Source organism: Danio rerio, chromosome 6 (assembly GCF_049306965.1).
Source record: "Danio rerio strain Tuebingen ecotype United States chromosome 6, GRCz12tu, whole genome shotgun sequence".
In the NCBI taxonomy this organism is placed as follows: domain Eukaryota; kingdom Metazoa; phylum Chordata; class Actinopteri; order Cypriniformes; family Danionidae; genus Danio; species Danio rerio.
In genome coordinates, this window is record NC_133181.1 from 5050893 (window position 1) to 5073692 (window position 22800).

At 37.0% G+C, this 22800-nt stretch overlaps 1 protein-coding gene across 6 annotated transcripts in view; it reads left to right on the forward strand.

Moving 5' to 3' along the window:
• nbeal1 (neurobeachin-like 1) overlaps positions 1 to 22800 on the forward strand; it is a 121748-nt gene that overhangs the window by 84283 nt on the left and 14665 nt on the right. For all 6 annotated transcript variants that reach the window (XM_021476984.3, XM_021476985.3, XM_073953561.1 and 3 more), the window contains 13 exons: positions 18 to 141; positions 2696 to 2844; positions 4233 to 4366; positions 5303 to 5404; positions 8667 to 8762; positions 8842 to 8966; positions 10810 to 10950; positions 12058 to 12188; positions 14236 to 14345; positions 15357 to 15474; positions 15661 to 15758; positions 20795 to 20911; positions 20983 to 21072. In XM_021476984.3, the coding sequence (XP_021332659.2) occupies positions 18 to 141; positions 2696 to 2844; positions 4233 to 4366; positions 5303 to 5404; positions 8667 to 8762; positions 8842 to 8966; positions 10810 to 10950; positions 12058 to 12188; positions 14236 to 14345; positions 15357 to 15474; positions 15661 to 15758; positions 20795 to 20911; positions 20983 to 21072 (1535 nt within the window). The remainder of the gene's footprint in view (positions 1 to 17; positions 142 to 2695; positions 2845 to 4232; positions 4367 to 5302; positions 5405 to 8666; positions 8763 to 8841; positions 8967 to 10809; positions 10951 to 12057; positions 12189 to 14235; positions 14346 to 15356; positions 15475 to 15660; positions 15759 to 20794; positions 20912 to 20982; positions 21073 to 22800) is intronic.

Below are 22800 nucleotides of genomic sequence, written 5' to 3' on the forward strand. Positions count from 1 at the left end.
TGTGTGTGTTTCTCCAGGTGTGCAGCACCAGCAGGTGAACGCAGAGTCGCTGTTATTAGAGGCGGTGAAGCAGGTGAAGGTCAGTGATCTGGAGGACGACATTCTGGAGCTCCTGGAGGAGGATCCTGCATCAGCCAATCAGTGAGTCTCACAGCTGACTGACAGGAGCATTGGCCAGTCCCTGAAACAAGCCTGACCTTAAAAACTATAAGGGGACAGAGTGAAACATAGTTATATACAAGTGTGCTGTTTAATGGAGAGATGATTTTTTTCAACACATTTTTAAACACCGTAGTTTTAATAGCTCATTTCAGTTTCGCAAGATCTTAGTAATCAGCTTAAAGTGCAATTTAACGAAGGTTTACTAGGTAAGTTAGGTTAATTTGGCAAAAATCTAAACAAAAAATAAAATAAAAAATTCTTTAGGGGCTAATAATACTGACCTATTTTTTATTCTCCAAAAGAAATATATAATGTTGTAAAAAAATAAATGAGTGAAAAGAGAAGAGAACCCAGTCCAGGAGACTCGAAACAAGCAGAATTCCTTTATTGAGACGTGTTGGTTAATCTGCAGTCATACAGCGTCTTTAAGATGTCCATGTGTCTGCAAGAGCCTACTAGAGGTCCGCAGTCTGCAAGTTCTTTCACAAGTCTCTCACAAGTCTCACACAAGTCTGAATTAAGGCAAAGATTTCATGTCTATTTTGTGTTCTTAGGAGGAGGGGATATGGCTAAACAAAGCATGCAAATTAAGAGTTGTGGTCGGCAGGGTAAACTGCTCTTTCAGGCCTTGATCTCATCATGTTCTGGAGACAGAAACCGCCTGACCAGTTGATCGAAAAGAGAAAACAATAGACACCCCATGCTGTGAAACTGACAGTTTGCATTACTTTGGCTTAGCCTGTAATCAGAAAGACAAAGGTTAAATGACCCTCCTAGCTGGCATGTCAATGAAATAATATAATTAAAAACCAGAGAATATAACTTTTTAGTTATACGTAGATTATTGTTAATTTGAAATTAGATGATACAAATTTATATTTCCACAATAACATAAGGTTTTGTGAAATATTTGTTCTGTTAAACACCACTTAGATGTTTAAAACCGTTTGTCATGTAGTGTATATTTATTAGAATGTAATGTTATTTTTCTAGCATTTATTGCAAGTAGTTATATAGTTCGTAGTTTGATCATGTTAGCCAATGCTGACTTTTGATCTTTGTGTTTGCAAGTGCTGAAGACATAACTAATGTTGTTATTTAAATGTGCAGTATGTAAGTTTGACACCCAGTGGCTAACGAGGTATTGCATTGCTGGATCAAAACAAAAGCAAGCGCAGGTTGCCAGATTGAGGACAGGACCGAGTCTAATTATCAAACCTAAAGGCTGATTTAACCCATGTTTTAAATAAAAGCAATGGCACTCGACAGAAGCAAAGTTTTTAAAATATTAAAAGAGTTTTTGTATAAACCAACACCTCAAATTGATATATTAGAAACAGCTTCTATTTCTTGCAGCTGAACAACAGAAAATTGACAATGATCACCTCAGGTACAGCTCACGTGCTTTATTCAGTGTTAAATGCTAATAATGTGAGTTTGAATGCCATTTACATGACATTTATTGCCAAACTACTGAAAGCAGCAGCAGATATTCACCTCAGATCTTGAAAATAAAATACACCATCTAAAATTGAACTTCAGAACTGAGACTCAGTGCAAACCAACACATATCAGTGATTCAGCATCAACATTTAATAATGTTAAAGAGGTTTAGTATTGATTAAACCTCACCATTGCGTGAGTGAGTGCATATTCTGTGCTTCTGAATGACTATTTAAATTTCTGTCGTGTTTCGTCTGGTGCAAACAGCTATTGCTTATCACTGGATCTTATCATGTAGCCTGTTTTTAGGACACGGGGTTACAATGTAACCTGCTCACCTTATGTTTATGTTAATAATATTTATATTATTTGCTAATTAATAACCTCATGTGGAACTCTGAATCTGCGTCTCATTTTGGAGTCTGTTATTATCCACCAGAGGTCGCATTTCCTTCACAGATACATACTTTGAGAGCCTTCCTGACTAAATGAATGAAATATGCGGTTTTCCACCAAGGCAGCCCGGGGTGCTGCAATATAATTGGCTAAATTGGCATTGGGCGGGTTAAAAGAACCAAAACAAAAACAGCGTTCCAGCACGGAAAACACATTTTTAAAGCAGAATATCTGACTTCAGCATTCTTTTTCACATAAACAAGAATGTTCAGCATGTTTCTGAAATACTGCAAACATATAATGGTATTTTTATGCTTTAGGAGTCAGAAACTTACAGTACATGCAGCAACTTTAATTTTAACAAATGAAATCTTATGTGAAGTGATAACAGCTAAATATTTTTACTTTAAAAAATAAAATAAAAATATTCAGTCAATTTTTTAATTCGAAGCTGAATTTTCAGCATCATTACTCCAGTCTTCAGTGTGAAATCATTTTGAAGTGCTTATCTGATGACCATGAAACTGTTGATATCAGTCGTGCTGCATAATATGCAGTATAATAAATTGAAAGTTTGTTATATTTAGCTATTTTATAACATTATAAATGCCTTTACTGTCATGAATATATATATATATATTTTTTTTTTACTGAATAGAAGTGTGATTTAGTTTTAAAACTGCTCTTTCTGCAGGGCTGATTCAGAAGAGGCGGGTCAGAAGGAGAAGCTAGTGATCTCTGAGGACTGTGAACTGGTGACGGTGGTGGATGTTTATCCTGGTCGACTGGAGCTCACAACTCAACACATCTACTTCTACGACAGCAGCGCAGAGAAAGAGGAAGGTCAGGAGGAAGTTTGAATATCAAGTCTTTGAGGAAATAGGCCTGTCAGAATAATCAATATACTGTATATCGACCTATCATGCATGAACGTGGCCTCAAAACATTCGATGACACAATTTTTATATATAGATCGACCATCATGGTTTTATAAAAATCTCTGCAGGGGGTTTCAGCGAGCTCAGCGAACTATTTTAAGAACTGACAGCTGAGGAAATTTTTTTTTTCCATTTACCTGAAAACCACTGACGAAATGAGCTCTGTTTTAAAAGTAATTCCAAAGCCAATAGATGACGAGCTGGAAAAGATTAGCCGTAACGACTAATGCTAATGCTTCTGGTCTACCAGTATATGGGACCAAAGGTGGATTATTTTGAATGGATGTCAATAGAGGAGAGGCGTCACTACACTGAATAAACAGCTTTTGTGAGGAAACATCTTGCCATTTAATCAATCAAAAGGCTGTTTGCTAATCTTCAACATGTTTTTCACTAAACTACATGTTCATGGGGAATCGTATGTATGTTTTACCTTGGTAAAAATGGTATTTTTATGAGAAATCAAGGTAGGGAATGCTGCGAGAGACATTAATGCTGTTACATGATTGGCTGAGGCACTACATAGAAATCCATGCTAGCCGTTGCGCTTTTTCCAATAGCGAGTAATACACCGATTTCCATCTCCATACTGTTGAGAGAAACTCTGGTATTTCTAAAGTGACGATGCAAAATGGCACACATTCACAAATAACGTTTTACAGGAACATTTATATTCTGCTTCACCAGTGTCAACGTATTGGAACGTTTAAATAACCTGAAGAATGAGAAGGTTTTATCCTAATTTCATTGTTATTCTGTTGTATAATCATTATGGGGCGAGGCAGTGGCGCAGTAGGTAGTGCTGTCGCCTCACAACAAGAAGGTCGCTGGTTTGAACCTCGGCTCAGTTGGCGTTTCTGTGTGAAGTTTGCATGTTCTCCCTACCTTCGCGTGGGTTTCCTCCGGATGCCCCGGTGTCCCCCACAGTCCAAAGACATGCGGTACAGGTGAATTGGGTAGGCTAAATTGTCCGTAGTGTATGAGTGTGTGTGTGAATGTGTGTGTGTGGATGTTTCCCAGAGATGGGTTGTGGCTGGAAGGGCATCTGCTGCGTAAAAACTTGCTGGATAAGTTGGCGGTTCATTCCGCTGTGGCGACCCCGGGTTAATAAAGGGACTAAGCCGACAAGAAAATGAATGAATAATCATTATGCAGTAGCATACATTGCTGTTTAAATGACAACAATATCATTTGCTACAATAGTTTCTGTGACAGTATATCACACAAAAAGAAGTGTTTATCATGACAGACCTATGAGGAAAGAGATTTTAGTGAGGTTGTGTATTTTTTTAGGTGTCGGTCAGGACTTTAAATGGCCTCTGTCTCAGATCCGAGAAATTCACCTGCGCAGGTACAACCTCCGCCGCTCGGCTCTGGAGATCTTCCTTATCGACCAAACCAACTACTTCCTCAACTTCAAGAAGGAGGTAAGGAACATATAAGTCATCTGCTTTCTATCTTTTCTTTATGAATGTAATGTGCATGAATACTTAAGGATAGTTCACCCAAAAATGAGAATTGCTTGGTAATTTGCTCACCTGCAGGTCATTCAAGATGTAGGTGACTTTCTTTCCTCAGTAGAAGATTAAACAAGATTTTGAGCTGAATCTGGGGTTTTTGGTGATTTATATAATGGCAGTCAATGTTTACGTTTTTTTTTTATATTAAAAATAAACATACAAATGAGTCCAAATCACTAGTTATGGCTCTTCGTGACACACTCAGGTGTTGCAAAGTGAAATGCTCGCTCTGTGTAAGAAATTGAACGTTGTTTACAGTAACTCAGCATGTGCGAATGTAGTCAGATTGTTGCTTTGATGACAAATGTGCAAGGGTTGGAGACACATTCACCAATGTTAATCACCAAACTGCGTCCCCTGACTTTTTAATCTAAAAAAATTATCACTATTCCCTGCCACTATATGAATCAAAATCTGCTTTAATGTTTTACTGAAGGAAATGTCACCTCATCTTGGATGACCAATGGGTGAGTAAATTAACAGGAAGTTTTCGTTTTTGGGTTGACTATCCCTTTAAAACTGTTTTATGAGCCCTTTGTTTGGGACCATTCTGTTTAATATGTAAACAAATGTTGGCTATTAATTGCATGAATTTGTTTTTATGCACATTTTGCACAATATCATGATATCAGCTGTGCAAATTCCAATGGCATATTTGTTAACAAGCTCTAAAATTAATAGAAGCTTTGTAATATTATTAATGAAATTGAATATTCCTAGATTTAATACACATATTAGTGCTGTTGCCTTTTTTGTGAATTTGTGATTGACTGTTATTTGTCAACTGTCCCGCTGCCTTCTCCTCGGTCTCTCCTGATTGGCTGTTTGTGGTTTGATCGACAGGTGCGTAATACAGTGTACAGCAGGATGCTGCTTCTGCGTTCTCTGTCTCTTCATGCCACTCACTCGCCGCAGGAGCTGCTCAAATCCTCTGGACTCACACAGGTCAGGCAGCATCTCAGATCAGAGATTTCATACACCTTTTTTACTCCACATGATTCAATTCAATTCTCCTTTATTTGTATAGCGCTTTTACAAAGTAGATTGTGTCAAAGCAGCTTCACATAGAAGATCATAGTAATTGGAACAATTTGGCTTAGTTTTCAGTGTTTAAGTTCAATTCAGTTTAGCTCAGTTCAGTGTGGTTTAATAATCACTACTGAGAGTCCAAACACTGAAGAGCAAATCCATCGATGCACAGCTCTACAGATCCTGAACCATGCAAGCTAGTGGCGACATGATTCTTCATGTAAATTATAGGAGCAACTTTTGTTAATCAGTGAAGTGTTAAAAACAACAACAAAGTAAACAAAAAAGTAGGTCCACTGCAAAAATGATTTTCTTACTTAGATTTTTTTGTCTTATTTCTTTGTCCAAATATCTAAAAATTCTTATATCAACAAGCATTTTCTTGACAGTAAAACATATTGTCTTGTTTTAAGAAATAATTAAGTGAGTTTTCCCTTAAAACAAGCAAAATAATCTGCCAATGGGTTTAGCAAAATAATCTTATGTCAAAAGGAAAAACAAGATTATTTTGCTTACCCCATGTGTAGATTATTTAGCTTGTTTTAAGGAAAAACTCATTTAATTTAGGCATATTATTTCTTAAAACAAGACAATATGTTTTGCTTGTCTAGAAAATTCTTCTTGATTTATGATTTTTTAGGTATTTGGAATAAAAACAAGACAAAAAAAATCTAAGTAAGAAAATCATTTTTTGCAGATATGACATTAACATTTAACTCATTTGACTTAACAAATTACTTTTAACAGAACAATTCATGTCTTTACACAGGCATATAACAGAGACATATAGACATTTAAATTTTACATTTAGTCATTTATCAGACGCTTTTATCCAAAGCGACTTACAAATGAGGACAAGGAAGCAACTTACACAACTATAAGAGCAACAATGAATAAGTGCTGTAGGCAAGTTTCAGGTCTGTAAAGTCTAAGAAGGAAAGTATTTGTAATTTTTATTTTATTTTTATTTTTTTTATTTTATAGAAATATAGGGAATACAAAGAGAGAATATCTAAAGGAACAAACAAAACAAGAACAAGAATTCGATTTACCTGAAATTACATCTGTATCAAAAATGCAGAGACACTGCTCACTGCAGAGCCACTTGGGCTCCAATGAAGGGGGAGCTTGAACTCCAACTCCTCCTATAAGCTGTTTTAATGTGTACATCCACCCCACTCCTAACCCCAACCCCCAGTGACATCACTTGTAGAAGAAGTGCAAGGAAGGAAGAGCTGGAGTTCAAGCTCCCCCTTGCTGGAGCTCAGCTCATCCCCAAGTGGCTCTGCAGTGAGTACCACTTGAAAATGCATGGAACAACATACTACACAAAAATATATACAAATCCCCAAAATAGTCAGTGGAATCACTGAGCTTGTGTCCCTGCAACAATCCGAGAAACTTTCAAGAGAATGTTTGTTTCCTGCTTGTGCTGTATTAGCTTTACATTGATTTCTTCCTTTAAATTAAATTTGACATCTAAACAGCTCCACAAGTGCCAACTAAGCAAGACAGTGGCGAGGAACAAACTTCACCAATTGATGAGCGTGAAGTAAAAATTCATTTATATACAGTAGGGATGTAATGGTATCAGAATTTCACGGTACGGTAATACCTCGGTATGAATGTCACGGTACGGTATTTATTGAATCATTTACAGGAAAAACAAAACTTTTGAAAATACTCCAAAAAAGTGCCAAAAGTGTCAATGACATACAAATTAGCCATCTATCTGTAAGCTTTGAAACAGGAACTTCAATTTTAATTACAAAAAATTATTAAACCATGTAAAAAAATAAAGTTTCAATTTAGTATTGTTGAAAACTCATCACATTCAACATTTAATCACTCACTCACTTAGATAGAGATGGGTTTAAAGGAAAATTATCATATAACTATAATCTGGTAAAAGCTGGTATCTCTGGGTATTTACAATGTCCCCTGCAACAGAAAAAAACCCTCTCATTTGGGACTGAGGTTTCTGGGACAGAGATATGACTTGGCCCAGGTTGACAGCAGTGGGTAACGTTATGCATTGTCTTTCCCCCACTTGAGGAGACAAACCATGAGTGAGATAGAGGTCTCTTTGCGGTACAAGTCAATGTCTGCATCAATCTGAACAGTGTGCTGTGTTTCTGCAGTCCCCATGACTGCTATTAGTCGTATTCCCCAACTTGCAGGCATGTGCACACATAGGGCTCAACCTGTGCAGTGCACATGCCCTTTTTAGTCTTGGATAGAAAATGCCCTTCCAAAACGATCAAAAGTGCCCCCGCGACGCGACAAAACCTCCGTCCAGCCCTTCAGTAGACAACACCGCTCTTGAGTATGCGCGCTCAACCCCCCCTCGGCGCTTTACAATACGCGCGCGACAACACAGCTGATCAGAACGCGCTCAACAACACTGCTATTTAGTACGCGCGCGGCGACAACACCCGCTTTAGGTTCGATCATTTCCATCTTTTTTCATCTCCGCTACTAGCAGCACACTCCATTTCCGCATTACTGGATCTGTAGCGACAACAGACCGCAAAGGATTATGGCCACGCCTGGGCTGATGGGAAATGTAGTTTCAGTTACCTCCCGTTCGCTTCATTCGCCTGAGCAAATTTTCTCAGAAGACCTATAGTTTTACCGAGTCATGCGACTTCGGTAATATCGAAAAAAATTTATATTGCGGTATGACGGTATTTACAATACCGTTACATCCCTAATATACACTGATAGCGAGAGTTCACCCAAAATAAAAATTCTGTCTTCACCTTTTCCTTGTTTCAAACCTTTATGAGTTTCTATCTTCTGTTGAACACAAAAGAAGATAATTTGAAAAATGTTGGAAACCTGTAACCATTAACCTCCATATTTTTTTCTATTCCTACTAAGAATGCCAATGGTTACTGGTTACCGACATTTTTCGAAATATCTTCTTTTGTATTCATCAGAAGAAGAAAAACTAAACGTTTTGAACCACTTGAGGAGGAGTAAATAGTAAATTTTTGGGGGACTATCCCTTTAAAACCTGTTGTAGGGCACTCTTAAATACCATCTGACCTGCTCTTTAATGTAAGTTCCCCAAACTGAAAGTGCAACCAATAATTTAATAGACAGTAAGAAAAAGGTGCATATTATAGACAACACTGAAGACTTAAAGCTGACATTGACTTCTCTCTGTCCTCAGAAATGGGTGAACAGGGAAATCTCCAACTTCGACTACCTGATGCAGCTGAACACCATCGCGGGGAGGACGTATAATGACCTGGCTCAGTATCCTGTGGTGAGTGACATTCACACTCGCTCTTTCAACTGCTGTATGATCACCGTTCATATATTAATGAGCTTTTCCGGTGGTTTAGTTCCCCTGGATCTTGTCAGATTATACCTCAGAGGAGCTGGATCTGTCTGATCCGCGGGTCTTCAGAGATCTGTCCAAACCTGTGGCCGTGCAGAATGAGAGAAACGCCAAAGCCGTCAGAGAGAAGTGCGTTTCTGTCTTATGTTTATATCTCTATCAATTCAGAACTAACTATATATACTTACTGTTAAACAGAGTCTTATTATGTAGGGTTATTTTGTTTTATTAGTGTTTATTTTATATTTAGCTAAAATATTATTATTTTTTTATTATGTATACATGATTAAAGTTTCTATTTAGCTTTATTTGGGTTTAAAGTTAAAGTTTAAAAAATGTGTTTTAGTAGTAGTTTAAGTTTACTTTATTTATAAAATAAAAATAACTACTATTTTATTGTATTATTTGCCTGAAACATCTTGTTTCAGCAGTAAGTATGAGTGACAAATAATCCCAGAAGGTGTTATGAAAACACGGCATCAGCTCTTTATTATAATATTATTTTGTTAAATATTGTATTGGATCACTCTGAATTAAGATATTTGAAATATTTAATTCAGTATATGCTTCAATAATTGATTGTCATTAGCTTAGCAACATGCTAACTTCAGACCACTTGAATACCATGTCTCTCGCATTTGTTATTTTAGTGTTATTGATTTTCTATTATAGAGTATTTATTAATTTTTTGCATTTATTATTATTAATATTTATTTAATAAGGTTTTAGCTTATATTTTGTGCATTTAAAAAAAAAAAGCGGTTACGTCACACCCGCCCACCCAACCGAGTGAAGCACGCAACTCCCGAGGCCAGCCTGCCCTGGGTTGCCAGCTGTGTGCAAAGCACTTGATTTACAGTTCAAGTCAAATCCTGCCTCCAATCTTAAGTGCTAAATTCACTCTCACGCTCCATCATAACATCACAACTTTTCAGCTCAACAAGAAATATCGTCCCGATTTAATCTTGCGAGATCTCGTCATATGAGATCTTGTCACTTCCTGACTGATTTGTGAGGAATAAATGTAGATTTGATGTATGGAGTCAGAAAAGACTCAAAAGTAATTCACGCAAACGACTCGATGTACACATGCGTAGCCAAATTCACGTGCATAAAACCAAATTCACGTGCGTAAAATATTTATTTATATTCACAAAAAAATTTCACGTGCGCAAAATAAAAATACATTTTCATAAAATACGTTTCACAAATGCAAAACACCATTTGCAAATGTATACGAGTGTACAAAAAGTTTTGAATGTTTAAAACTTGCGAGTTCATCCTGAATGAGAACAGCTCTCATCTGATTGGCTGAAAGGTACGAGTTGCCCTGAATCTGCCAGGAAAGTCTCAAAAATACACACACACATATCCGGGGGGGAGTCGTACGTGAAAGAGGATGTGCACATTCTCATTCAGGATAAACTCGCAAGTTTTAAACATTCAAAACTTTTTGTAGACTCTTATATATTTGCAAATGGTGTTTTGCATTTGTGAAACGTATTTTATGAAAATGTATTTTTATTTTGTGCACGTGAAATTTTTTTGTGAATATAAATAAATATTTTACCACATGAATTTGGTTTTATGCACGTGAATTTGGCTACGCATGTGTACATCGAGTCGAGTAAATTTCTTTTGAGACTTATCTGATTCCATATTGATGAAAATAGAGTCAGGATTATGTGATGGTAATAAGCTGCATGAAGATTAAAATTTTTGTTTTAGTTTCTATTAATAAAATCAATTGTATAAAACTTTTTAGTTGTAGTCTTAAAATGAAACCTCATGTCTTTAATTCTGTCATTTTTACGTTGCCATCGTATTTAATGTTGTTCCCTTAAAAGGCAGCTTTCAGTTTAGTCAGTGAAGCAGCTCAGTAGGTTTTGACAAGTGCATTAAAAGTTGAAAGTGAATATGTTGCAGCACTAAATGTGTGTAAATGTGGTTGTGAATGATGGCTGTTCTGCAGATATGAGAGCTTTGAAGACCCCACGGGCACCATAGACCGCTTCCACTACGGCACACACTACTCGAACGCCGCTGGAGTCATGCATTACCTCATCAGAGTCGAACCCTTCACATCCCTGCACATCCAGCTGCAGAGCGGAAGGTGAGCTTCATCTCCACTTATTAATCCAGCTTTCCCAGATTTCCTGTGTCAACAACAATAACATGAACAGAAAAGGCCACTAGGGTGAAATCTGTTGAAGTTTTTTTTATTTTGTTTTAATTTTTTTACTGATATATCAGGGACTAAGCCGAGGGAAAATGAATGATGAATGAATTATTTATTGAGTTTGTCCATTTACAATTTAAAGCAGTACATAATCCCTTCCATTGAAGGATAAAAATAAATGTATTAACAGAAAGGGTATACATGTGTATCCCACCGGTCCTACTGCACCCAACTGAGCTGGGATTGAACCGGCGATTGTTTGCATGGGAGTCGGTTGCTCTAACAAGGAGGCACCTTTTGAGGTCAGAGGATTTTTTCAGAGAGATTTACCTGCATAGCAATTTGCTAGCTTGCCTTTGTTTCACTTGGTTCCTGCTCAGATCAGGTTGGGTGCAGTAGAGCCGTTGGGTAACACATGGGGGTTCGTCCAGGATGGGTGTGATGTTTAGGGTGTAGCGTAGGCCAAGTAGCAGGTAAACCTCACTCCTCTGACCTCAAATGGCACTCTAGCGACAGACGCTATTACAGATTATTACAGATGCTAGACGCCATGGTCTCAAGCCTCCTTGTTAGAACAACCGACTCCCATACAAAGAGTCCCCGGTTCAATCCCAGCTCAGACCAGGTTGGGTGCAGTAGGACTGGTGGGTTACACACAATTTTACACTTAATTGTGAGAAATAAATGTAGATTTGATGAAAATAGAGTCAGAATTGTGAGATGTTATGAACTACATAATATATAAACTTGGAACTTAATTTTAATTTCAGTTTTAATGACAGTTTCTATTAAATCCGTCATAAATTAGTCAAAAAAGAGACAGCAGGGGTGTAGACTGGATTGTTTCTCTCTACTGCTGATGGACTCATGATCAGCATCTTAATACCCGGTGTAAATATAGCTTTTAGTTAATGGCATCTGATTTAATTAGCTCTTGATTAATTGGTGTTTTATCAGTGACGGTGATGAGTAAATGGGCTTGTTTTTGATCTTCAGATAAGCTGTTTTCCATCATATGAGCTGTTTTGCTGTGATTTGCAGGTTTGACTGTGCTGATCGTCAGTTTCACTCCATTCCGGCTACCTGGCAGACACTAATGGACAATCCCAATGATGTCAAAGAGCTCATCCCAGAGTTCTTCTACTTCCCAGAGTTCTTGGAGAATCAGAACGGTAAATATGTGCTGTTTCTAATATGTGTTATTTCTTGTATCTTTACATTGGTCTTGTATATTTAGATGAATAATTGTATAATAATAATACTTTTATAATAATATTAATAATAATAATACTTTTATTTATTTATAATATTGAGTATATCTATTTATATAAGGGCAAATTTAATTTTTTGGGGGGGAGGGGGTTATGCGGTTGAGGAGAGCCCGTTCCCCAGTAGAGCTTTATGTATAGCAACACCCCTGACCACAAGTGAAACATCAAAAACAGTTTAGTGTTCTGTTAAACACATTCACTAAAATGCACTGCAAAATTTTTTTTTTCCTTTTTCCTAAAATATATTAAATAATACTGAATAATTTAGTATTGCTAATAATTAAGTAATACTAAAACCACCAGTAGGTGGTTTTCTCCTGTGTATTAATGAGATAATTAATAATGTAACATAGATTATATAGTACTGGTTTAAAAGTGACTGTCTACATCAGGGGTCACCAATGTCGGTCCTGGAGGGCCGGTGTCCCTGCAGGGTTTAGCTCCAACTTGCTTTAACACACCTGCCTGGATGATTCAAGTACACCTAGTAAGGCCTTGATTAGCTTGTTCAGGTGTGTTTGATTAAGGCTGGAGCTAAAATCTGTTGGACACCGGCCCTCCAGGAACAAGTTTGGTGACCTCTGGTCTACTTGAATGAATCGTTTAATAATTGACTCAAATGATTTGATTAATTTGATTCACCAAATTGTTACTCTTAGGACCCACACATGTTTCGCTTTGGATCCATTTTTGATAGTTTAACAGAAAAAAATATGGACAATATTTTGTCTGAAATGTGTACCTCACTCAATATGACCTCAAACGCTATCAATTTAAATATTGTCAAAGCATGTTTTCAGTGACTTTTATGCTAGAAAATGCTGCACTCGAGATTTACAGATACAGATTAGTATTTTGTCATAAGCTATAAAATCTTTATTTATTTATTTATAGTTTCAGAGTTTAGTGACTTGATGTGTTAATTTTGAGCTATTTTTTCTAGTTTTAAGTATTAACTCTCTCATTTTATTTGTTATACAAAAACGTTTGGTGATCTGAAAAGTATCGTTCCAGTTGACATCTTGAAGTTGTGATCTCCAAAAACCAAGGGCTTAAGAAACACTGACAATCCTACAAATCATTCTAAGATAATTAATAATAATAAATTTTCTTTTATATTTAAACCTTCCAATTTAAGGCCAAAATGAAAATGTGTATTTTGAACTTCATCATATTTATCCTGTAAAACCGGTAATTGCAAAATTTAGTAAAGATGTTTATTGAAAATGTGTTTTCTGTAATGATAAAGATGAGAGTATTGTTCTTTATTTTATGATTGTGTTTATACATAATTATTTTGGTGTGATCTTTTCTTTTTTCTTAAGCAGAGTATGAACACTGCATTGGAATTCAAAGAAAAATATTTTTAATTTTTTTATGACAATACAGTTGACTTCAAAATTTGGTATATTGTTAATTTGCTCATTATACATGGGAAATGTTTTATTTGTAAATGTAAATGTGCTGTAAAAAAAAAAAGTATTTTTCTCACTTTAAAACAGAAAAAGGTCATTATTACCCATGTACGATAAAAGAAACACAATACCAAAGCAAAAAGAACTGGTAATTATCTTAAAGCCTTAAATCTTTTCTTTAAATAATTGTATTTTTTTCTTTCTTTTTATATTATATCTATTTTGATGTCAATTTAATGTTTTGTTATTGCCTTTGTATGTTCTGTGTTCTAAAAATGCAATTGAAAAAAAAGTATTAACTCACTTTGTTTAAATTTTCTTTCTGGAAGCAAGATTTACCTATACCTTAAGTAATATTGCTTCTCAACTAAGTGTGTTGTTTTAAGAACAATGTTTCTATATTTCAAATGCTTAAAAAATACAGAGTTAAAAAGATACACACTTTCCATTTAAAGAGCATTTTTCAGTTGACGCAGTGTCACGTTTCCGCTCCAGCTCTTTTATACAGTACGGTCTCATTCTCTTTGTCGCAGGATTTGACCTGGGCCGGTTGCAGATATCTAAAGAGAGGGTTAATGATGTCATCCTGCCTAAATGGGCCAAATCTCCCGAGGATTTCATCTACAAGCATCGCAAAGCCCTGGTGAGCCTGATTCTGATGACCTCATCACTGCTCTTCCCCACTAACCTCAATAGAGAGCCCCCGGGAGCCGTGTGTAATTGAATACCACCAGCTCTTAGTTTCTGTTTCTCTCTTCTTCTCAATTCCTCTGCCGCTTCTGTCCTATTAAAGCCTGGAGCTGGGAGAAATGGCTTTGTGAAAGGTTAGAAAACTAGAGCGGCAGATGCGTGTCTCGCTGTCACCTCCTGACAGATGGCCTCAGGTCTGTCTTTATACAAGAATTGGTTGTGACTAGAGATGTCAATTTCTACAAATTACACAGAAGGATCATCGTCTAACACTAGAACCGCCAGAGTTCGGTGTCTACCTAAATCTGCCAGCAGGTCAAATTTATCCATGCAAATGACTGCGGTTTTGATGTGGCTACAAAAGTTGTAATGCAGCTGTTTTATGGCTCTGTCTATTGTTCAAACGTTTGGTGATTGCTGATTGGCCAACGCATTTGACTGGAAAAAAACACTTGACCAATTAAAAAACCTTTTGCCACGCCCCTACCGGGAAAAAAAACCCTTTGATCAATAAAAAACCACGCCCCTACCTTTTGCCACGCCCATTTCTCCAGACTGCAGTTAACCATACAGGGAGCAGATGGCACTCTAGGCTAGTTTCTAAACAGCCAATGGTGCTCTAGGTGAGTTTATACCAGCAGCGAGCACTCTACACTAACTTTTACTGCAAATGACGCTGTAGCCTAGTTTTTAACTGTACGCTTCTATAGTTATGAGGAAGAGCATTTGTGTGTTTGGCTGACTCATGTAAGTTGGCTTTTATGTCACGTGATTAATGTAAACGCAGCTCACTGTTAATAATTTTGTAATTCACGTAAACCTTTCCCAACTTCCTTAATGATTATTTTATGTTCAAGTGTATTTGTAAGGGATTGTATGCAAGCGGTGTACGGCTGTTTGTAAAGTAACGCCTACTGCACAATCTGATATCCTGGATGTGTCTAATGTGTGTGTGTGTGTTTAGGAATCAGAGTTTGTGTCGGCTCATCTGCATGAGTGGATCGATCTGATCTTCGGTTATAAACAGCGGGGCCCGGCGGCAGTGGAGGCCCTTAATGTCTTCTACTACTGCACATATGAAGGTATAAGAAGTCTGTCACAGTCATAAACATACAGGTCTTAGGAAATTGCTTGGTTTTGGTGACACATTTGTTTTACAGTGTTTCTTTAAGTTGTAATAACTAATTTATTTTATTCTAGCCATGATGACTGTACATAATATTCTTATAGTCTTCATCTATAAATGAGAGCGTCTGTGGTTGTTTTAGGGGCTGTTGATCTGGATGCCATCACAGATGAGAAGGAGAGGAAAGCTGTAGAAGGCATGATCAGTAACTTCGGACAGACGCCGTGCCAATTACTGAAGGTACCACACTCTCATCTTTCTCCAACTTGAACATCTACTGTACACTTTATTGTAATAAAAAAAAAAAGAGTTCATATACATATTTACATACAATCCTCAAGTAGAAGAGCACATGCAACACCAAGGTTCTGGGTTTGATTTTCAGCGAAAGCAAAAATTGATAAAACATGTAGCGTAAAATCATCAGCCAGATTCATAAAAATGTAAATGAATATTAATGTATGCAAATTAAATAATTGGGCGGCATGGTGGCTCAGTGGTTAGCACTGTCGCCTCACAACAAGAAGGTCGCTGGTTCGAGTCCTGGCTGGACCAGTTAGCATTTCTGTGTGGAGTTTGCATGTTCTGGCGTGTTGGCGTGGGTTTCCTCTGGGTGCTCCGGTTTTCCTCACAGTCCAAACACATGCGCTATAGGGGAATTGAATAAACGAAATTGTCTGTAGTTTATGAGTGTGTTTGTGTGTGTGAGAGAGAATGAGTGTGTATGGATGTTTCCTAGTACTGGGTTGCAGCTAGAAGGGTATCCGCTGTGTAAAACATATGCTGGAAAAGTTGGCGGTTCATTCCGCTGTGGCGATCCCTGATGAATAAAGGGACTAAGCCTAAGGAAAATGAATGAATGAAATTAAATAACTGTAATTTTCCGCTAGTGCACTAGTTAGTACACTTTTGGTGAATAGGGTAGATTAATTAATTATCATAAGTTAAATTGAGTTATACTTCCGCTAATGATTGATTACATTTGCAACGTTTTCTGTAATGCAAGTTTGATGAAATGTTATGTTTGATGCAAAAGAGGCATTGTTTCATTAAGTACACACTAATTGGCATGCATTTTTAGCACAAAAGCCTGAGCATTGGATGAAATCTTGTTTAAAAAACCGAGAGTGTGAAACTGAGTCAGTTTTGAGTGTCAATTTTTATCACTTTACAAATCCAGAAATTGCAAATGACAGGAACTGAAATGATTGAATGAAATGTATATACTCAGAATAAATACACTTTTTAGACGTAAAAACAGTAAAGGTGTCTGCATTGTAAGTGTTGCTGAAATGGAGGTTTATAGCTCTGTGCAGGAGAAGGGAAAAAAAAACGCTCATTTTGAGAAAAACCTTTAAACGTGCATTACAATTAAAATCCGCAGACTCAAATTGATGAAGTTCAATAAAAGGAACATTTAAAATATAAAGTGTTTTTAGACTGAAAAACACCTCAGGGAAAGGGAAAGCTCACCCAAAAATTTAATTTTACTCACTATTTACTCCTCAAGTGGTTTCCAAACTATTAGGAGTTTCTTTATACTGTTGAACACCAGATATCAATATTAAATTTATTAATAAATAATATAGAGCAACATCATACATGTATAATAATGTAAATACAAGCTTTTATTTTAGATGCGATTAATCATGTTTAATCTTTTATTAATCTAAAATGAAATACACAATATGTATTTTTTTTAAATGAAGAATTATAAAATTTACGATTTATATAGATTTTATAATAACTGCATATGTACATTTTTTACTATATTAAATTCATCATTATTCCCTACTGAAAAAAACAGCTTAAACCAGACTAGGGTGGTTGGCTGGTTTTAGCTGGTCGACCAGGCTGGTTTTAGAGGGGTTTTGGCCATTTCCAGGCTGGTTTCCAGTCATTTCCAGCCTGGTTTTAGCTGGTCAGGCTGGGAGATGACCAGCTAAAACCAGCTATGTCCAGCTTAAACCAGGCTGGTCAAACTGGTTTAGCTGGAGTTAGCTGATCATTTTCCAGCCTGACCAGCTAAGACCAGGCTGGAAATGGCTGGAAACCAGCCTGGAAATGGCCAAAACTCCTCTAAAACCAGCCTGGTCGACCAGCTAAAACCAGCCAACCAGCCTAGGCTGGTTTAAGCTGGATTTTTCAGCAGGGTTACCTTACTAAAGTGTCCACTAAAAGTGTGCCCTTAACCCTTGAGCACTTTAAAACGACACTGTTGTGATGTTAAAATGGCACTGCATTTGGGGTTATATAGGTGCTGGAGTGTACATATGAGGCAGAGTCACAAAACTGAGGGATCATGGGTACAGTATATCCATGTAAGCTTTACCTACTTAACTTGACGTAGAACGCACTTTATAGGGATAGTTCATCCAAAAATGAAAATTTACTCACTATTTAGTCACCCTCAAGTGGTTAAGATTGTTTCTTCTGTTGAACACGAAGAAGATATTTTGAAGAAAAATGAAAACCTGTAATCATTGATTCCATAGTTTTGTTTGTCCTATTACATAAGTCAGTGGTTACAGGTTAATATCAAAATATCTATATAAAAACGTAATATAAATACCTTGTGTAATATAAATACAAATACCTATTAAAGCTGCAAGCAGCGATGAAAGGGACCTCGCACCCGGGCTCACCGCCGCCCGGTGACCTTACGATGACAGAGAACAGCGAACAATAATAATTTAAGCCGATATATAAAAAAAAATCTAAGAAAATCACAGATTTATGCCAAACTTCCTCCTGTCAGCAGGTGGCGCTATAACTGTGACTTAAGATTGGCATGTAGATGTCTTCCGGAGAGGAATCTTATCAACCATGTGAAGTTTCAGGCACATGGGACATTGTGTGGCTGACTTATAAGCCAAACTACCTTCTGCCAGCAGGTGGCGTTATGACTGACTCAATATTGTTATGTGGATGTGTTCAGGAGCGGACTTTTATCAACCATGTGAAGTTTCAGGCAGATCAGAGATTGTGTGGAGATTGTGTTTTAAGACAAACTACATTATGCCGGCAGGTGACTGACTCAGTATTGTTATGTAGATGTGTTCAGGAGAGGACTTTTATCAATCATGTGAAGTTTCAGGCAGATCAGACATTGTGTGGTTGAGTTATAAGAAATTCCTGTTTCATGGCGAAGCGTTGAGGTTTGTCATGCCACCACAGACACGCCCCTCTGCAAAAACTCTAGATCTTTACAATAAATCATCGCTAGAGCTTTCAGATGACACCACTCTATTTTGGTGCTGATACGGGAAAGTTTGTGGGAGGAGTTTGTTACAGTGTCAAACATGTCATTTCCTGTGGCCAGCAGGTGGCGCTATAACTGTAACTGGATATCGGCACGTAAACCTGATCAGGTCAGGACTGTTATTAAATGTGTGAATTTTGAGGCAGATCGAATATTGCATGCCAGAGTTATAAAGACTTCCTGTTTTGTGGCGAATCAAAGTTTGCGAGGCCGCCACGGACACGCCCATCGATGAAAACTCTAAAGCTTCGCAATGTAACATCACCAAGGCTTTAAGATGACAAAACCCAATTTTGGTGTTTATCAGATAAAATCCCTAGGAGGAGTTCGTTAAAATACAACGTCTGAAAATGGCAAAAGCGCCACTTTTTCGCCACAGGAAGTTAAAAATATCCGACTTCCTGTTGGGTTTGAGATATGGCTCCAAGAGACTTTTTCATATTTTTTGCCATGTTTGAGGTGTGTGCCAATTTTTGTGCATGTGCGTGATTCGTAGATCGGGGGCTCGTCCGTTTAATTTTTCTAGGTGGCGCTGTCGAGTCATTTTGCCACGCCCACTTCAATATTGTTATGTGGATGTGTTCACGAGATGACGTTTATCAACCATGTGAAGTTTCAGGCTGATCGGACATTGTGTGGTTGTGTTAGAAGGACTTCCTGTTCCATGGCGAAGCGTTGAGGTTTGTCATACCGCCATGGACACGCCCCTCTGCGAAAATTCTAGATCTTCACAATATAACATCGCTAGAGCTTTCAGATAACACCACTCAATTTTGGTGTTGATACGATAAAATTTGTGGGAGGATCTTGTAACTCTGTAAATCATGTCATTTCCTGTGGCCAGCAGGTGGCGCTATAACTATATCTGGATATTGGCATGTAAACGTGTTCAGGTCAGGACGCTTATCAAGCGTGTGAATTTTGAGGCAGATCGGATAATGCATGCCTGAGTTATAACGACTTCCTCTTTTGTGGCGAATCGTCAAAGTTTGCGAGGCCGCCACGGACACGCCCATCGATGAAAACTCTAAAGCTTCGCAATTTAACATCGCCAAGGCCTTTAGATGACAAAACCTAATTTTGGTGTCGATCGGATAAAATCCCTAGGAGGAGTTCGTTAAAATACAACGCCTGGAAACGCCACTTTTTCGCCGCAGGAAGTTAAAAATATCAGACTTCCTGTTGGGTTTGAGATATGGCTCCAAGAGACTTTTTCGTATGTTTTGGCATGTTTGAGGTGTGTGCTAATTTTCGTGCATGTGCGTGATTCGTGGATCGGGGGCTCGTCCGTTTAATTTTTCTAGGTGGCGCTGTCGAGTCATTTTGCCACGCCCACTTCCGAAGCCCATAACAAACGTAAATTTTCGCCACTTCTGAGGCGTGTGCAAAGTTGCGTGAGTTTTCGGGCATGTTTAGCCCCTCAAAACCGCGATTCATTCCGCGGAAGAAGAAGAAGAAGAAGAAGAAGAAGAAGAAGAAGAAGAAGAAGAAGAAGAAGAAGAAGAAGAAGAAGAAGAAGAAGAAGAATAAACGGAGCAATTCCAATAGGGCCTACGCACCGTTTCGGTGCTCGGTCCCTAAATATAAATACCTCCAAAAATGAAAATTTGTTCATTATTTAGTCACCATCAAGTGGTTAAGTTTGTTTCTTCTGTTTTTTGAAGAAAGCTGCAAACCTGTAACCATTGACTTCTGTAGTATTTGTTTTTCCCACTACAGAAGTCAGTGTCATATCAATTACAGGTTAATATCATAATATCTTCTTTAGTGTTCAACAAAAGAAAGAAACTCATACTGGTGTGCAACAGGTAAAGAGTGAGTGAATGATGACAGAATTTTCCGTTTTGGGTGAACTGTCCCTTTAAATGTGTGGATTTAGCGTGGATGTGGAGTGAATGATGCCAGATTGTTCATTTTTGGGTGATCTATCCCTTTACATGCATTGATTTAGTGTTGACATGCTGAAGGCATAAGCATGAGCGAGTATGTGATGTGTGTTGATGTTTGTGTTCAGGATCCTCATCCCGTACGTCTTTCTCTGGAGGAGCTGGAGAAGAGGAGAACTCGTCTGGACTCTTGTCCTCTCAACATCTTTGAGCAGCTCACTGAACTCAAGTCCTTCTTCATTGAGGTCAGTGTATTTCACAGTCTGTGTTTGTGTGTTTGATGCAGATGTTGACCGCTGCTTCTCTCTATTTTAAGGGCATCAGTGATAACGTGCCGCTGGTTAAAGCTGTGGTCCCGAAGAACCAATCACATTCGTTCATCTCGCAGGGAAGTCCAGACGCTCTGGTGAGTCTGATTGTGTTCCACAACATGTTTAGACATACACTCGCAAACTTTGCTAACCAATCCCTGCTACCATCTTAAAGGGAAGGTTCACCCAAAACTGAAAATTCTGTCATCATTTACTCACATCCTCCACTTGTTTCAAACACTAACAAAGATATTTAGAAAAATGTTGGAAACCTGTAACCATTGACATCCAGAGTATTTGTTTTTCCTACTATGGAAGTCAATGGTTACAGGTTTTCATCCTTTTTTTTTTTCAAATATCTTCTTTTGTGATCAACAAAAAAAAGAGTCTCATGAAGGTTTTTAACCACTTGAGGGTTTGTAAATAATGTAAAAATGTCAATTTATTTTTAATTGAAATTTAAAAAGTGACTTAATGTACTGTTGGTAGTTTTAGGAAGTACATTGTCTTATTGTGCTTAATCAATCATTGCATAATTTAATAAATAATTTATACAAATACAGTTGTATAAAATTTGCATAAATCTTATATTGTATAATTCTTAATAAAAAAATTATATATTTCGTATTTAATTTACTGCTTTCAAAAGATTAATTGTGATTAATTCTATCCAAAACAAAAGCTGGAATACATACTTATTTGTGTGCATATACATGTGTAGAAAGTGTGTGTGATAAACTCTGCCATTTTTCTTGTCCTCAGCCCAATTGAACTTGGGCTTTTAATAGTATTGTTATGATGAAAACTGTTATTTAGAAAAAAAAAACACTTCAGAAATAGCTAAGTTTAAGCTGTTTCCATTCACATCATTCGATTGAAAACATGAAATTATGAATAAATTCTACAAATAAATACTACAAATGTATAGTGCAAATAGACTTTTATTGTTCCCATGTTTTTGTCAGTCCTGTCACATTTGCTATAAATTTAACATAAAATGATTACAATACACCTTCAAGGCTATGACTCAGAAGTGAAATTTGATGGAGGAAAAGCTGACAGTAATCAAGTATGCTTGTTTTTGTAGGATTTTTTTGATGAAGACAAGTTTGAGGGTCAGACCCTGTAAGATTTTTATAAGTAAAAATGTATTTTTTAGGTAGAATGTCCATATATATATATATATATATATATATATATATATATAGTCAGAATTCAGAATGAAGTCAGAATTATTAGCCCCCTTTTGATTATTATTATTTTTTTTCCTCTTTTTTAAATATTTCCCAAATAATGTTTAACAGAGCAAGGACATTTTCACAGTATGTCTGATAATATTTTTTCTTCTGGAGAAAGTCTTATTTGTTTTATTTCAGCAAGAATAAAAGCAGTTTTACATATTTTTAAAGCCATTTTTGGGACAAAATGATTAGCCTCTTTAAGCTAATTTTTTTCCGATTGTCTACAGAACAAACCATCGTTATACAATAACTTGCCTAATTACCCTAACCTGCCTAGTTAACCTAATTAACCCAGTTAAGCCTTTAAATGTCACTTTAAGCTGTATAGAAGTGTCTTGAAAAATATCAAGTAAAATATTATTTACTGTCATCATGACAGAGATAAAATAAATCAGTTATTAGAAATAAGTTTTTAAAACTATTATGCTTAGAAATGTGCTGAAACAATCTTCCCTTCATTAAACAGAAATTGGGGAAAAAACAGGGGTGCTAATAATACAGGGGGGCTAATAATTCTGACTTCAACTGTATATATATATATATGTATGTATGTATGTATGTATGTATGTGTATATATATATA